This window comes from Tenrec ecaudatus, chromosome 3, assembly GCF_050624435.1.
Source record: "Tenrec ecaudatus isolate mTenEca1 chromosome 3, mTenEca1.hap1, whole genome shotgun sequence".
NCBI lineage: Eukaryota > Metazoa > Chordata > Mammalia > Afrosoricida > Tenrecidae > Tenrec > Tenrec ecaudatus.
In genome coordinates, this window is record NC_134532.1 from 173,429,960 (window position 1) to 173,448,194 (window position 18,235).

At 42.9% G+C, this 18,235-nt stretch overlaps 1 protein-coding gene and 1 pseudogene across 1 annotated transcript in view; one reads left to right on the forward strand and one right to left on the reverse strand.

Moving 5' to 3' along the window:
- The first annotated feature begins 3,027 nt into the window (after positions 1-3,027).
- CNGA1 (cyclic nucleotide gated channel subunit alpha 1) overlaps positions 3,028-18,235 on the forward strand; it is a 32,461-nt gene continuing 17,253 nt past the window's right edge. The window contains exons 1-3 of the mRNA XM_075543584.1: positions 3,028-3,134; positions 3,761-3,877; positions 14,626-14,688. Coding sequence (XP_075399699.1) covers positions 3,028-3,134; positions 3,761-3,877; positions 14,626-14,688 — 287 coding nt within the window. The remainder of the gene's footprint in view (positions 3,135-3,760; positions 3,878-14,625; positions 14,689-18,235) is intronic.
- LOC142442907 (mediator of RNA polymerase II transcription subunit 14 pseudogene) overlaps positions 3,213-18,235 on the reverse strand; it is an 82,701-nt pseudogene continuing 67,678 nt past the window's right edge.

Below are 18,235 nucleotides of genomic sequence, written 5' to 3' on the forward strand. Positions count from 1 at the left end.
GGCCAAACCCATTAGGAAATTTCCTTTCAGTTGTATTAAGGCTTTAACTTGCATAAGGGGGTTGTAGGACACTCTAATTGTTTTACAACTTATTGGCTGCTTACAATAGAGCCTGATATGGAATTAATTAAATTATGTTACATAACATGATAGGGATTACTATACATTTACTGTGAAACCTCTGAGACTTCTGACCCAGTCAAGTTGAAACAAACTCAATCACAATCCTTATCAATTATATCATTCTCTAATATATTTTCCCAGTGTGTAGGTTGAATATTTTGATAAAAAATTTTTTGATGAACATAAACATTTAACTTTTAAGAAGTCCTGGTTCTCTACCCACCCCCACTCCACCACCCAGATGATTGTGCATTTGTTCTGGTGGATGATCTATCATCCCCCCGCCCCCCCCCCAAAAAAAAAGTTCTAAAATTTTGTTTCTATGTTTTCAGCCAGACTTTATGGGTTTTAGATTTAATATTTAGGTCTTTAATCCATTTTTATTGGTTTTTGTGTATTGTGTGAAGTATGAATATTGTTTAATTTTTCTGCATGTGGACATCCAGTTTGCCATCATTTGTTGAACAGACGAGTGGATGTAGCTCCCTTGTTAAAATTATCAGTTGACCATAGATGACTGTATTTGTTTTTGGGTTTTTAATTCTCTTCCTTTGTTCTATGGGTTTATGATGTGTCAGGTTGTTTTGATTACTGTGTTGATATAATGTATTTTGAAGTCAGAAAATGTGAGGCCTCCTACTTTGTTCTTCTTCAAAACTGCTATCAGGAGAGAGACTAGTACCTGAAAAAGGACATCATGCTTTGTAGTGTCTGTCAGCACATAACAAAAAAGACCCTGGTGAAGAAAGCTGATGGTGCTCGCCTACTAAAGGTATAGCATCTGGGGTCTGAAAGGCTTGAAGGTAAACTGGCAGCCATCTAGCTCAGAAGCAACAAAGCCCTCAGGGAAGTAGCACACCAGCCTGTGCGATCACGAGGTGTTGAAGGGATCAGGTATAAGGCATCATCAGAACAAAAAAATCCTATCATTGTGAATGAGGGGGAGAGTGCAGAGTGGAAACCCAAAGTCCATTTGTAGGCCACTGGAGATCCCCTTGCAGATGGGTCTCGGGAGGAGACGAGCCAGGCAGGGTGCGATGTAGCATCGGTGAAAAATACAACTTTTCTCTAGTTCCTAAATGCTTGTTGGAACCACCATCCCTGGTTTCTTTGTGTGAACTGAAACTGTTGTCTCCAAGACACCATTTGTTTCTATTTAATTGATGAATGAATGTTGATGTGTTCTCAGGCCCTTACCACCGGTCTTGCAGTGGTGTGAAAGAGAATGTGAATGTGGGTGGGGTGCAGTTGAGCTTGGGTTTGGCTAGTGTTGCTGGTTGCTATCTGTTGACTATCATGTAGTAGGAAAGCAGAGTGGCCCTCATTTGATAAAGCTACAGGGTATGCTATGGCTTGGCCTTGTGGACATGCTGGTTACCTCTCATAGAGCAGGTCAAGAGAAACAAAAAGGAAAAAGTAAGTAAGAGCAAAAAGAAAACAATAAAAGAAAAACTAGTGGGGAGAAAACAAGCAAACAGCAGTAAGAAAAGAAGAATTTAATACCTACAGAGCAAAAAATGGTAAATAAAAATAAGGGGAAAATAAATAAATGCAATAAACAAAAACTAGTGAGTTAGCAGAGAGCAAAACGAAGAGTAATGAAACAATATAAAAGGAAAAAGGAGTGAAAAGATAAATTAAAAGCAGAGACAGGATGAATTTAAAAAGGGAAAGAAAAGGACAAACACAATAAACCTAAAGAAAGGAGAACGTGTGGGAGACGGCATCCAGGACGGGATGGCACTTTCTACCAGATAAGCAGCTCCTGGATTGGCTGGTCTTGCCTATTTTCTCGTGATAAGGTGGCCCAGGAGTGGGCCCTGACCCTCAGCCAGTAAGCGGCGCCACAGGAGGTTTGGTGTGCCTGGGATGGTGGGAGTGCAATAGGAAGAAGCTGGGGCCTGAGGTCCTGGGTAGAGTTCTACCCGACCTCTGTCAAAAGGGATCCTGGTGGCTTTGTTGGGTAAGCACTGGAGCTACTAACCACAAGGCCGGCAGTTCAAACTTACCAGCTGCTCCTCAAGAGAAAGGTGAGACTACTTGTTCACATCAAAACTTACTGCCGCAAAACCCCATGTAGGGTTGCGGAGCCAGAAGTGACACAATTGCAGTGAGTTTGGTTAGATGTTGTCTGGAGTCAGGGCACCTGATCTGAAAATAGTTTGTTCCTCCTCAGATGGTGGCTGATGTCAGGGTGCTTGTTCCTGGAAGGAATCTTTCAGGGCCAGAGAGCAGCAGGGGACAGGGCAGCTGGTTATGGAAGGAGTTTGCACCCTTTCAGGGGCAGACAAGGATCTGGCACCGTGCATTCAGCAGGTCTGGTGAGGCAGCATTCATGTGTCCTCCGACTGGAGAGTGGTGCACGCTGTGGCCTCAGGTGGAACTACTGGCTAGGTGGATAAGGGTGGGCCTGGTCATACTTCTGGTCACCAAAAGGGAACAGGGATAAAGGAAGGGTTACACCTTTCTTATTGCTGACCATTGCGCATTTGTGAGAGTCAGGATACTGTCTTGACTGCTGCTACAAAAATTCAATGCGGCAGGGCTGTCAGGCTGGCATTCTACCCAGGGCTACTGTCAGGCTGGCATTCTACCCATTGTCTCCCCTCTTGGGACTTTTGTTCAGCTTCGTGTTAAAGATATGACCCACTTCTCCATCCTTTTCTCTGAAGCTCAGGACCACAATCTGTATGCTTCCTTTGGTTTCCCCCGTATTTTGTTGTAGTCTGTGCAGCTTGTCTGCCTATTTCGGCACCTTGCTGGAAGAGCTGATTTGTTTTTATAAGAAAGATTCTGTTAGTACAGCCTTAGAAGAATGGTAGATTAAATTTGGACTTATTTATGCAAATATGTAAAAAGTCTTCCTACTAATAAAAATTATTTTTTCTCAGATACCACATTAAAATGAAGACAAGTATAGTGAAAACACAATTCTCCTTTGTAAATATCCCCAATGTGGTTTTACCAGATATTGAAATGGAAATAAGAAGGATGGAAAATGGAGCCTGCAGGTAAATCCATGGATTTTTTTCATGTAGTTTTATTCCAGTCACAGGATTTTCATCTACTTGCATTTAATTTCAAGGTAACTTGAAATTTTATAACCTATTAAACACTTTTTTGAATATTTCCTCAATCACTAATATGGTCTTTTCCCAAGAGACTTCAAATCTAAAGGGCAACATTGCCAAAAATAAATGTGAGAAAGTATATAGAGTAAGAAATGTTAAAAACATGTTTTAAAAGTGATTATCCTATAATAAAATGTTTCTGTGTGATTGAATTTCTTTTTCGTGGGATTATTACTATATGCTAGCTCATATAATTGTATAATACAATTTTAAATACAGATATCACACTTTATATTTAATACCTATCATCACCCACGATGCATCAAACCAGAAATGTGAAGGATCCCACAAGAAGTTTCTAAATTAAATGCATGACTGAATTGTGCATATCATCTTCATAGAACTTTACATATTCTGTACAGTCCTCATTTGATTCATTAAAAATTGCTGTGTATTGATGTGAGAGGGAGAAGAGATGGGAGTCATGCGCAGCCTAGTGGGAAACCTTTATACACACGACAGTTTACAACACTGGACTAATTTCTCTCTACCCACGTTGGCCATAGCTCCTTTTCCGAAGATGATGAGAGTGCCTCTACATTTGAAGAGTCAGGAAGTGAAAACCTGCCTGCAGGAGGCGCCCTTACAGCGAGTTCACAGAGTAAGAGAGGGCCTTCACAGAGGTGAGCACTATGCCCCTACCTCAGTATCTGCTTTCAAACCATTACTTAAACGAGGGGTCTTCTCTTCTGTCCTGAGTGAACTTGGCAGATGTGTTTGTTATCCAGTCATTATGCAGGACCTTGGTAGGATTTGCTATTCCTGCTACTGTTTCATGATTATTCAAGTCAGAAGCATTCTTTTGTATACTGATCAAATTCCCTAAGAGTCCCATCTGTTCATAAGAAACCTACTGCCCAGCCCTACGGCCCCTGCCTTTCTGATCCTTTTCCCAGGACCCTGAAGAGACTGTGTGAAAGGGGTATTGTTCTGCGTTAACTAGAAGGTTCTATTACCTTCTAACCTATTTTCAGGGAAGAAAAGCCCTAGAGTGAGTGTACATAGAAAAGCTAAGAAATCATAGTATATGGAATGGGTACTGGGTTCCTCACATCCCGGAGCCTCTGCGATGTGGCAGGGGTGCAGTGTTGTGCACCACCAGCCAGGAAAGATTTTTAACTTCTTTTCCACCCACAGTTTTTCTTTTTAAGTATTTTGTTGTTTTCAGAATATACACAACAAAAATACACTAATCCAACCATTTCTTCCGGTACAGTTCAGTGATAGATTATTTTTTGTTAAATTACGCGATGATTCTCATCCTGCTTTTGAGTTGGTTCTCCTCCAGTAACAGACATACTGCTTCCTGAATTCTTATCTAATTTTTAGTGTTGCTGTTGTGACTTTCACGACTTTTCAAACAGCATAATTCTCAAAGCAGAAAGTTTTTATTAGTTAGGGCTAAACTATTGTTCGGGTCTAATTGTCAGAAGTCAGAATTGACTTGATGGTAGTTTAGTTTTATATTTTAAAGAGATATATATGATTTAAGGGAAATAGTTGCAAAGATTTGTGAAGCCTGTGGCTTCAGAAAGTCTACAGTCCATAAAAATACGAAATTCTGTTTAGCATCCCCCACCCCCGCCTTTGATCATTATTCTGCTGTGGAATATTTTTTTCTCTTGTCATTTTTATTTAATCGTTTTATTAGGGGCTCATACAACTCTTATCACAATCCATACATACATCCATCCATTGTGTAAAGTACTTTTATACATTCATTGTCCTCATTATTCTCAAAACATTTTCTCTCCACTTAAGCCCCTGGCATCAGGTCCTCACTTTCCCCTCCCTCCCCGGTCCCCTATCCCTCATGAACCCTTGATAATTTATAAATTATTTTGTCATATCTTGACCTGTCCAACGTCTCTCCCTTAACCCACTTTTCTCCTCCAGTCACAGACATACTGCTTTCTGAATTCTTATCTAATTTTTAGTGTTGCTGTCTGTCCCCCAGGGAGGAGGTCACATGTAGATCCTTGTAATCAGTTCCCTAATTTTTAGCTCTTAAAAGTCAAAAAGTCCTTTGTCTTTTTGAAATTGAAGGCTGAGTGCAGATGGATTTATTTATTTAATTTATTTGTCTCATCTGTCAGACTTCCTGTTTTTAAAAACAATAGTGTCTACGGGTGCCTACCAGGGGGCAGTGTAAGATTAGCCATTAAATCACAAATAGCTGCAAAAATTGTGCATTCGCCGTGTCGCGGGGGGTTCATCTCTGCAAACCTCTTCAGAATGTTGCTGATCATCACGCGAGCAACAAAAGATGAGTTCTGCTGACTGGGGATGTCTGCCTGCTGGGTGGTACCTGAAGCCATGTCGTAGATGATGGGAACAATAACACTACCAGGCTCTTGGGGAGGGCCCGATGTTTTCTGCGTCAGCTGAAGGAAAAACAGCACTTTGGACTTCAGCACCACAGCAGGAGTCCCCGGAGGGGCTATGGGAGGTGCGCTGGGTGGGATCGTCAGGCAAAACTGAACATTCCACTTGAGCTGTGCTGCCTGGTCAGGGAATAGCTCTAGCTTCATTATGTGCACACAGTCTCTGAGGATGTGTGCAGGTGCTCTTAACAGCTTGGTGAAGGCTATTAGTGTATTGGCTTTAAATGGTGGTCCTGCGACTCTGGATTCAAAGAATTTCTCCAAAACTTGAAGCTCATCCGGCATCCACTGTCCTGCATCGTCAGGCATCACTTTCAGCTGAAGTGTTTGGCTGGTTTGGGGGCTGAGGGCTACTCTGCATCTCAGTGCGCCAGTCTTAAACATGATCACACCTGGCTCATTGGAATTTATCAGCTGTAGCATTTCTTGCTGAATAATCCTTTGAAGGTGTCGCCTCATGATGACCGATCCAAGGAATCTCTCAAGTGGCGAACACAGGTAACTCCCGGCCAGACCAGGTATGAGGCCTGGTGTTGGAGAGGGCAGCAGTAAAATTTTCAAGGCACTGTGTGTGAGGATGGTCGAGATGGATGCTGCCCAGGGGCGCTGAGGGAGTTTGCGGGGTGGAGGCGTGTTTGTTGGCATTGTTTGGGAACTCGTGCCAGCTCGAGGGGAATGAGAAGCTTCTGGAACTGGAGAAAGCAGCAATGGGTTACCTGGTGACATTCCAAGTATGCATGTGGCTGGGGAGGGGCCAGACACTTGAGGAGACCATGGCCAATTCCCTGCTCGTCCACTTGGTGAGACCATGGTGTACGGAGAACTAGGGTCAAGGGCTCCGTGTGGACTAGCAAAGCTGGGCGCTGGTCCTACTGAGATTCCACGAGAGGATGGGGGAGGAGTTGGAATAAACGATGCTGGTGATGGGGTTCTCAAATCCCCACTGGGGGAGCTGGCAGCATGCAGGCTTCCTGGGGACTGTGTGTGCATCAGAGAGGGAACCTGATTGGCTGTGCTGTGATAAGCTGTAGGAGGGGAAGTCAGAGGATACATGCCTGACGATCCTGGTTGCTTCAGAAATGGCTGTTGTTGGGGTGGTGGCTGGTGCTGGAGCTGGGATATTAAAGAACCCATCACTTCTCCTCCTATAGAAGGAGGATTATCACCTTCATTTATAGTCCTCCTTCGGGCATCCTGATAGCTGTCAACAAACATATTCAGGAATGTCTTTAATCCCGGCACAGGATAAAAACCTTCAACTAATTTGCTATTATCCAAAAGACTATAGGCACCGTCCCGAATTGCCACAACGCCTCGACTCCGGCAGTGTATGTCAATGCAATACATGTTCCTGAAGGCCAGGCGGATGTGGGTGGGCGACTGTGGCAGAACAGAGAAGCACGGATAGGCAGTGTTGGTTCTCTGGGTCAAGCCTAACATGGGCACGGTGGGAAGCTTGTTGATGGCATTCAATGGAGCCTGAGTATCGAACAGTACCTGTAATAACTGAGTCACGTTTGGTGTTTTGTTGAACATTTCTTGAAGCTGATGGAGGATGGTACTGTGGCAGTTACGGCAGCCTGAGTTTGGGCCAATCGTTCCTAATGAAATGTGAAATTTCTGATGTATGGAATTCCATTGGATACTAATTGAGCTTCCCTTGGTGGTTCCATAACACAAGACAAGTTTTCGGTAATTGTAAACACGGACTTCTGAGAAAACATTTAGATGAGCAGGTATCTCTGGTAGAGAATGTGCATATTCCAGCACACACTCATGTAATCGTGCAATGCTATTCCAGTCATTAAGGAACATCTCAACCACTTTTCGACCACCGACAGGTCCAGACAACAGATTTTCGTAGGTCAGATACACATGCCTGGATGGCTTTTGCTCCCTGGTTGAAGTGCCATTAAGTGGACAATTTGCAAACGCTAGCTCCACCACCCATGTGTGGTTACTTCTACCTTGTAATCGAAAAGTGCAATCAAGAAGTGAGTGGTCCAGAGTCTTTTGGGTTTCCTCACTTACCCCCTGACACGGAGGACTTTTTAGTAAGTGGATTGCATGAGTGAAGCCATCTCCTTCCATCTGCACTCCTTGATGTGGGATCTCCAAACTGGAAAGCTCCAACTGAAGTCCTACAAATGGCATGTTCCTATCGCACATAGCAACCAAGTGAGATAGAACTTTATTGAAAGCACACATTTCTCCTGATCGTTTGGTCCTCTTGGGTTCTATGGGACATGGATCCCCAGACAACTTGTGCTTGGCACCACTTCTCAGCTGTTTCCCAGCTTTTGCATGCACGCCCATGTCCTGGATGTTTTCCTTGAATTGCTGCAGCATGACTGCGGCGACAGGGGTGTCCTCACAGTCTGTACCGTTCACAGATAGGAAATAGTACTTATATGCAAGCTCAGTGGGTTTATCGGGAACCTCCAGCAACTCCACAACAATGTAGTATTGTGGAAACCGGGTAAGTTTAATAAACAACTTATTCTTAGAAAGTTTGCCAATAGGATGGGTCGAGTAATTGGAAAGTTGCAACTTTTCACTGCTGATGGCAGGCAGATGTTTTATAGATTGTTTGCAACGCTGCTGTCCAAGAACAAACTTCAGTTGTTGAATGCATGGGATGATCTGTTTTATGTCATCATTCACAGACTTCTCCATGGCATCCAGAGTAGCCTGGTCAAGTCCATAAAGCACCAATTGGAATATTCCAGAATGCAAATCAACAAAAACATGGAGACACTCCGAACTATTGCAGGGCTCCAAGATGGGAACTACAAGGGCTGGAAGCACAGTCGTTATGGAAGAGTTTTCATTGCCATTGAAGCCCCTCAGAATGGCCTTTAGTTCCAGGAGTTTCTGATGAGCCCTTGCATGGACGCTGTCAATCAGGAGTTTTTCTATAGATAAGTGATCAATCTTCATTGCTCTTTCTACTAATTTGGAATCAGAAGCTGGCAGGGGAGGGTCATGAAAAATTTGTAAAGGCTTAGAGACATCATTCTCATCGATTTTAATTGTTACTTTGTGAACAGATGCGGTTCCAGTTTTTCTCCCCAGAATCTGTTGATTCCACACGGAGAGAGAGAGGTGCTTTCCAGCAGTATACCTTCCCACTTGCACAAGGTCTCCCCAGCGTTCTCGGATTAACATCAAAGTTTGAGAATGTAGCACCTCTAGCTGCAGTGCTAAGCAGAACGAATGCAGGCAGTTGTACATGTCCTGAAGAGGTTTCTCATCAGCAAAGAGCCTGGACTGCACCAGCTGATGGATAAAGTGGATTTGCATACTATGAACCAGAGCACGGCCATCTCCAGTGTCCCTATCCTCAACCAGAATGTCCAGGTTGAGAAGGCACCATGGCACATCGGGGTCATCACCCATCACAGTCAAGATGGCTTCGAATTCTCCTTCAACTCGAAACTTCACTCGGCCACTGGCCACTGTAAGATTTGCTAACTGAGGAGGGAGATGCGTGGTGACAAGCCGGTGTCTTAGAATCTGGTTCAGCTGATGAAGCGCGGTTTGTTTCTCACTGCTGGTGATGGAATCGGGAGGAATAATTTTCTCCCTGATGCAGGCTGGCAGCCGCGGGTACGAGCCGGTTGTGAGTACGTCGATGGCACAGGGGATGGCATAGCTGGGCAGGCGCGCGTGGACCAGAGCATCTCGAGCTAAGGACGCCAGGCGGTCAGCTGTGTCCACAAACAGGATCGCTTGGCGATCCAAAAAACTGGAAATCGTCGCGCACGTTCCCACTCTGCCAGCATGACTAGCCCATTTTACCACAGCTAGGAGTCGCACGAACAGTTGGCGTGTTCGGCTGGCAAACTGCACTATTTCGATTTTCCTTTCGACATCCGATTTCCTGGGCAGCAGGTCTGTTAACACCAGGAGCTCCGAGTAGGTCCGGTGGAGCAACAGTTCGATGAGGCTGCTGAGCCGGTAGCCAGGGCTGGCCGCGGCCTTGGGGACTCCTGGAGGCGCGGGTGCGGGGGCTGACACGGGGCCTCCCCGCAGCACCAGCGGGCGGCTGTCCAGCTGCACAGGGACCATGGCAGCGCGGGGTCGGGTCTGACGCTCTGGCACAGGACGCGGCCCTCCAGCGCCCGCGCACCGCGCCCAAGAGGGCGCGTGGAGAGTGGTGACCGCCTACCTCCGGGCAGCCTCCGGACCGGAAACCGTGAGCGGCAGCGGAGGCCCGCCCCCACGACGCCACACGCGCGCGCCCGCCCGCCGCAGGGACTGGAGCGGGAGCCGCAGCGCGGGGCAGCAGCCGCAGACCTGGAGCGGCGCCTGGCGGACCGGATCGGAAGCCACTGCGCGGAGGAGCAGCCGCAGAGCCCCTGGTGACGGCTCCCAGCGGAAGTCCTCAGGCCCCAGCGATGCTGCGTCTGCTGCTCTCCAGTCTGCATGAAGAGAGAACAGTTTTCTCTATTAGATAGCGGCTTGAATACAAAGTGAACCGCACAGTCAACACAAGTTCTAACCATACTGTTAGGCCATTTAACATGAAACCAGAATCCCAAGACTTAAAACCAAGGAATGTGCCATGAGGTTTTAGTTATACATTTTCTTCCTTTTTTCTTCTTACATTGTTGTCAATACATCTACATATATTAAGGTGACCAGACGTCCCGATTTTTAACAATTTTTCCCGCATCCCACGGCATTTTAACAAAGTCCCGATTTTTGGACAGAGTGCACGACAAGCTAGGGTATGCAGTTTGCGGCTGCCATGTGGCTATTTCACCAGGATATGAGTTTTATCACTGGTGTCCCACTTTACCAATGTTAAAATCTGGTCACCTTAACATAGATATATATATATATATTCAACTTTTTACAGGCATACAGTGTATTGACAGCAACGGCAGTAATTGCTTGTATGACCCTATCCTTCATCTACAATGATTTCATCACCAATCATCTCTTTCTTCCAAGACCAACTTTTTGTTTTGATGCATTCACCTTCTCTGGCCTTTTTAAATACTTGAAATCACACAGTGCTTGTCCTTTTGTGACGTACTCATTTCACTCAACAGTCCTTCAGCTCCATCGAGGCTTTAGTGGTGGGCGCCACCACTTGCCAGCCCGTCTGTCATGCCGGGGTGGCTTGTGTGTGGCTGTGATGCTAGAAGCTATGTCACCGCTATTTCAAATGCCTGCAGTGGAGCTCCAGACAAAGAACAGACAAAGAAGGAGGACTCATTTTACCACTGGAAAGGAAGAGGCTGCTGAAAAACCTTATGCACAGCTTTGAAGCATTGTCATTGACTGAAAACCTAAACAAAAGATGAAGAACATTGCCTGAGATACTGCTGGAGGATGAGACCCTCAAGTCCAAGGACACTCGAACTGTGACTGAGGAGGAGCTAATTTCTTGGAGGGGAGCCAACCACGGTGAAGGGAGTTGGGCAAAGACTATTGGAGTGAAACTTTTGGGGGCTTCATTTACTGATGAGGCAGGACTCGAGGTCAAGAAAAACAGTGGCAAACATTTCTAATGATTGGAACTTGGAATGTACAAAGTATGAGTTTAGGAATATTGGAAGTGGTCGAAAGTGAAATGAATGCACGAAGATCAAGATCCTAGGGATCATTGCATACCTGCAACACAAATGGGCTGGTACTGGCCATTTTAAATCAGAAAATCACATGATTTACTATGCTGGGAGTACCACAATCAAGAGGAATGGCTTGGCATTCATTGTCAGAAAGGATCTTGCTAAATTGATCACGAAATAGAGCGCTGTATGTGACAGAATTACGTCTATCCTCTTTCAAGAAAATCCAGTCAATACAACTACTATTCAAATGGATGTACCAACTACAATAGCTAGTAATGAAAAAACTGAAGAATTCTACCAGTGACTTCTGTCAAAAATTGATCAAACATGAAATCAAGATGCATTGATAGTTATTAGTGAGTAGAATGCAAAAGTTGGAAATGAAGAGGAAGGAACAGTAGTTGGAAACATGGACTTAGTGTTAGAAACGAAGCTGGAGTTTGCATGATAGAATTTTGAAAAAACAATGACTTGTTCATAGCAAATACCTTTTCAACCATACAAAAGGTGAATGTACACATGGCCTTTCCTGGAAGGAATACACAGAAATCAAACTGACCACATTTGTGGAAAGACACAATGTTCTACAATATCTCCAATGTGTTCAATATCAGCAGCTAAAATCAGACCTGGGTCTGATTGTGGAATAGACCATCAATTGCTCAAATGTAAGTTCAGGATAAAGCTGAAGAAAATCAAAACAGGTTCACAAGAGTCAAAATATGACCTTCAGTCTATCCCACCTGAAATTCAAGAACATCTCAAGAACATATTTTACTTATTGAACACTAAGGGGAGAAGACCTGATAAACTGTGGGAGGATATTCATGAAGAAAGCAAAACGTCATTAAAAAGACAGGAAAGAAAAAGTCTAAGTGGATATCAGAGGAGGCTGGAACTTGCTTTTAATCGTAGAGTAGATCAAGCAAATGGAAGAAGTAATGAAGTCAAAGATCTGAATTGAGTTTTCAAGTGGCAGCTCAAGAACATTATAATGAAATGTGCCAGGACCCAGAACTAGAAAACCCAAAGGGAAGAACCTGCTCAGCACCTCTAGAATGGAAAGAACTGAAGAAAAAACTCAAGCTTCAATGGGAGTTTTAAAAGATTCTATGGGCAAATACTGAGTGATGCAGGAACCATTAAGAGAAGTTGGAAAGGATGCACACAGTCATTATACCAAAAAAGAACTAGTCCACATTCCACCGTTTCATAAGGTAACATGAGCAAGAACCAGTGGTGCTGAAGGAAGAAATTCAAATGGCATTGAATGCCTTAGTAAAAAACCAGCTCCAGGAAATGATGGAATACCCATTGAAATGTTCATCTCGCTTAAGAAACACTGGACGCACTCACTCACCTATGCTAGGAAATTTGGAAAACAGCTATTTGGCCAAGAGATCCAGATTTGTGCCCATTACAAGGAAAGGTGACCAAATAGCATGCGTAAACTGTAGAATAATATCATTGGTATCCCATGCAAGTAAAATTTTGCTCAAGATCATCCATCAATGATTATAGCAGGACATTGACAGGGAACTTCCAGAAGCTCAGGCCGGATTCAGTAGAGGACATGAAACAAGGTCTATCATTGCTGATATTAGATGGATCTTGGGTCAAAGCAGAGAATACTAGAAAGATGTTTATTTGTGTTACATAGACTACACAGAAGTATGTGACTGTGTCGACCCAAATAAACCGTGAATAGCCTTGAGAAGAAGGGGAATTCCAGAACACTCCGTTGTGCTCATTTGTAACTTGCACATGGATCAAGAGGCAAGTGTGTCAACAGAACAAAGGCACAATGCATGGTTTAGAATCAGGAAAGGTGTGCCTCAGGGTTGTATCCCCTCACTGGACTTTATCATCAGAGGAGCTGGCTTATATGAAGAAGAGTGCGGCTTCAGGATTGGCGGAAGGCGTATGAACAACCTGAGATACGCAGATGATACAACTTTGTTTGCTGAAAGTGAGGAGGAATTGAAGCACTTGCTGATGAAGAGCAAGGATTGTAGCCTACAGTGTGGATTACAACTCATAAAGAAGACCACAATCCTCACAGTTGGGCCAGTAGCTAACATCATGATAAATGGAGAAAAGGTTGAAGTTGTCAAGCATTTTGTCTTGCTTGGATCCACAATTAGTACTCATGGAAGAAGCAGTCAAGAGATCAAAAGACATATTGCACTATTTAAATCTGCTGCACAAGACCTCTTTAAAGCATTGGAGAGCAAAGATGTCACTTTGTGCACCGGACCCAAGCCCTGGTATTCTCCACTGCACCCCAATCCACGTGAGAGTTGGACACTGAAGAAGAATCTATGCATTTGAATTGTGGTTCTGGAAAAGAATAAAGTATCATGGACTGCTCAAAGGACAAACCTATCTGTATTGGAAGAAATAAGACCAGAATATTCCTTAGAGGCACAGATGGCAAGGCTTCGTATTAGCTACTTTGGACATGTTGTCAACCAGTCGGTAGAGGAGGACATCCTGTTAGGGGCAGCAAAAAAAGAGGAAAGCACTCAATGAGATGGGCTGACACAGCGGCTGCAGCAATAGGCCCAGCGACAGGAATAATTGTGAGGGTGGTGCAGGACCATGCAGTGTTTTTTTTCTGTGCCTACAGTTGCTGTCGCAGCCAACTCCACGCACCTAACCTGTTTTAGCATGTTAGACGACTTTGTTTTCTGCTGGCTGAGGACATATTCTATCAAATTTTGTATGTATGTATCATTGTACGTAGGTCTCAAATTTTGTCTATCCATTTATCTGTTGATATATTTTTGGGTTGTTCCATCTTTTATCTATTAGGGGTTTTGCTGCCATGTGTGCAGCTGCTCTAAAGGTCTGAGTCAGAGCCTCTGTCAGAGCCTCCTCCATCCTTTTTTCCTTTTTAGTCTTCTTCCCTTTGACCAGTTCTAGTCTTCCCACTGTTTCATCTGCCTTTATCGCCTCTTTCCATTTTCCCCGATGATACATGTGTTAGGTGTTTGGTTGGGTGTTAGTAGCACAAAAGTTGTTTAATTAAGGTCAAAGAGGGTGCTAATTTTCTATATGAACACTGATGAATGGGCAGTTATTAAACACTTTGGCTCATGGTGAGGTTCTCCTGTGGTCAAGAAAACCCTATGGAACAGTTTTACTCTGAAGCCCATGAGGTGCCAAGAGGCAGGGACAAATTGATGGCCACATCTTTTGCCTTATTTTTTTTCTTTTAGCCCACTGCATTAATATTTGGCAATGCATGTCTCACGGAGGCTCTTTATTTTCCAAAAAATTCAAGGAAATCTTTAGTAATGAGTTCAAATGGAGAGAATTTGTTCTTTAAGATGGCTGCTTTTTGTAGACATTGTATAGATGGTGACTATGCTGACTTCACTGTATTGTTTAATTTCGCAGGGGACACTATCTGCCTGGTGCCATTGCACTTCTCAATGTCAACAACAGCAGCAATAAGGACCAGTGAGTATACTGACAACAGAAACTAAAGCTTTGTTCTATAGAAAAACTGGCTATAAAGTCTGGATCTGTTATAAAGCCAATATTTATTAGGTAAATTCTAGTATAATGACAATGATAATCTGTTTTTTTTGTTGAATTATTGCTGAACAAAAATGCTATTACTCATGCTAATTACACAGTTGTATTAGGCTGGGTTCTTTAGAGAAGTAAAATTAGTGATACTTAGATATACAGATATGTAGAGATATTTATATCAAGAAAACTACTCAGAGTTGTAGAAATGAGCAAGTCCAAGTCTAGGCAAGTCCATGGGTCAGATATGAAGCTGGAAGTATCTCCTGGATCTTGGACTTGTGTGGTCTGATGAACACAAGAGTGTCAGGAAAGTGACAGGCTGGTGGCTATAGAGGTATATGAATCCAAGTTCTGCAGCTTATATGGGAGGCCCCAGATGATTCTTAAGATTGGCAGGCAATATGGCAGGCCATTAGCTCAAATCCAAAGAAACCGAAGTTGATGAGTCAGATGCAGAATCAAGACCCAGCAAAAAGCAAGCAAGTTTTCCCATGGTATCCAAATATATTGGAAACAAGACACAACCCAGAGGAAGTTTTTTCCAATTGTTTGCCCGAGGGCTATGATCTGAATAAGGATGTTCAATTCTATCCTAATTTTATCCCATTATGGAGGCTTACAACTGATTGCCTGTGATTACATTATGTTAGGTCAGGTCATTGAGGATTATTATGTGTTAACTGCCAAATCATTGAGAATCCTGGCCAAGCGAAACTGACACAAAACCTTAACTATCACAGTAGTGCTCAGGTTGCACTTATAGTGTATCAGCAGGGTACTGCCATAAATTCAAGCCATATTCAGAAAAAAGATATGGATCAGGGGCTATCACTGCTGCTGACATCAGATGGCTCTTGACTGAAAGCAGAGAATACTAGGAAGATGTTTACTTACATTTTATTGATTATTCAAAAATTTTTTTATTTTGCTGTGTGGGTTATAATAAATAATGAGTAACAATTCAAAAAATGGAAATTCCAGAACACTTAATAGTGCTCATTAGGAGCCTGTACATAGACAAAAAGGCAGTTGTTCAAACAGAACAAGAGATTACTTCATGGCTGAACATCAGGAAAGATATGTGTCAGCGTTGTGTCAAGGTTGTATACTTTGACCATACTTACTCAGTCTGTATCCTGAGTAAATAATACAGAACTCTGGACTACAGGAGGAAGAACATGGCATCGGTATTAGAAGGCGGCTTAGGAACAACGTGTGATATGTAGAAGATACACCCTTGCTTGCTGGAATTGAAGAGCGCTTGAAGAGTTAAGAGTACTTACGGAAAGATCAAAGACCACATACTTGAGTGTGGATTACACCTTAATGTAAAGAAAACAAACATCTTCACAAGTAGACAGGTGGCAATGACACATGAAGAAAAGGCTGACATTACCAAGGATTTCATTTTACTTGGCTCCACAATCCACACTCATGGAAGCAGTAGTTAAGAAAACAAATGATGTATATAAATGAGCAAATCTGCTGCACAAGTGTTTAAGAGCAAAGATGTCACTTTGAGTACAAAGGTGCATGTGATCGAAATCATGGTTTTAAATATGAGAAAGCAGGACAATGAATAAGAAACACAGCTAATTAGAAGCAGGATGGAGAGACTCTGTCTGACATACTCTGGAGATGTCATCAAAAAGAACTCGTCTCTGGAGAAAGACATCATGCATGGTAAAGTAGAGGGTATATGAAAAAGAGGAAGACTCTCAATGACATGGATCGATACAGTGATTGCAACAGAAGACTCAAACGTAACTACAGTTGAGGATGGCGCAGGGTTTGGCAGTGTGTTTTGTTCATGTTCCCTCTGAGCTGGAACGAACTCTATGGCACCAAATAACAACATGCAATTGCCTTTCTACTTAGCTTGAGTGACAAAAACATAAATGATGCATTTCTAATATTTTTAATTCTGAGCTAATGGATAGTGGCACCCTAGGGTAATGGTGCTAGCCAAGGCCCTGTAGTGAATTTAGTACTCGAGTGTAGCAACCTAAGCAAATTTTCTCTAAATTTTTCAGGGAAAAGATGAGGGGAATCTTACTAAGAATACATTTCAGGCATCATAGAAAAATTAATTTTTTATGGGGGTTTGACTTCTTCAGCTAATGGTTTCATGTCTGAGAACTGTCTCAAGGCTAGAAACTATTCAAGGGGCAGCGGCTTTTTATCAATGCAAAATGTGCTCAACTATCTGATTAGCCATTCCTGATCTGATTTAGTTTTACACACTAAGTCCTGGGTGAGTACTGGTCTATTTAGGAACACAATATTCTACTTGCTCTCATAGCTCTCTGTAGTTTAGACCCATGTTCCCTTTGAAATTATTGGGATCACATGAATTCTAATGGTTAACCACTACTATATTCAAGAAACCCAAACCAAACTCACTGCCATTGAGATAATTTTAACTCATAGTGACCCTACAGAACTAAAATAGAACTACCCCAGTGGGTTTCTGAGACTATAAATCTTTATGGGAGTAGGCCTCATCTTGCTTCCATGGAGAAGCTAGTGGCTTTAAACTGCTGACCTTGAGGTTAGTAGCCCAAATTGCAACCCCTATGTCTACTATTATATTCAGGTTCTATCATCCCTAGTTATCTCAAGGAATCTAGTTATATAATAGCATCTTCCACTGTTAGACTTGACCTACAGAGACCTCTCACCAGCTCATTCCTTCTGTATCCTTTGTATACAGTACTCTCTGGGCCCTGGCAGTGGCCATAATCAGCTCGTGGACTATATTCCTTATATATTATACCCACCTTAGCACGCCATTTCTCTGAGTTCAATAATACTTTCCCCACCTTGAAAGAGCCATTTTGTCTCTGAGGATCTTTTCTGGGCACTAAATTCTGTATAATAGGAATATGTCTCATAACATTGTGTTCTTTCCCTGTTTCCATATCACTACTTTAGAAGCTCAGTCCCATCACACTTGTCAATCTTGTTACCCATTTATTCCCAAAGGCAATCTTCCACATCTGCCAGGAAATTCTTATCCAGATTTATCTATTATACCTCAAAATCTTGTGCCTTCAACTTCTTCCCTTAGTTTCACCAGCTGTTATCTTAGGACCTACTCCCCTTTAACACTCTTCTGATTATATCAGTAGGGAGACGCCTGTTCATTTATGTATGAAGCAAAACCCTTCCCAAAATATCCAAGCTAACAATGACTGCTTAAAATGACCCAGGGTTGTCTAACTCTAGAATTCATTCTTCTATTAATAGAGAAAACCAATTGTAGAAAGAGGTCTTTAATAACATAATCTCCACTCAAGAAGAAACTATAGACTTTTAGAAAAGGGTAGTTTAAAATCCAGTTATTGATTCTAATAATTGGGATTCTACTGTATTACTAAGGAGCTTAGTACAACTCATTAAAAATGATTCCATCTTAAGAAAATTTAGTATATCTCAAGCTGAAAGAACTGACGATAAAATTCAAGTCTCA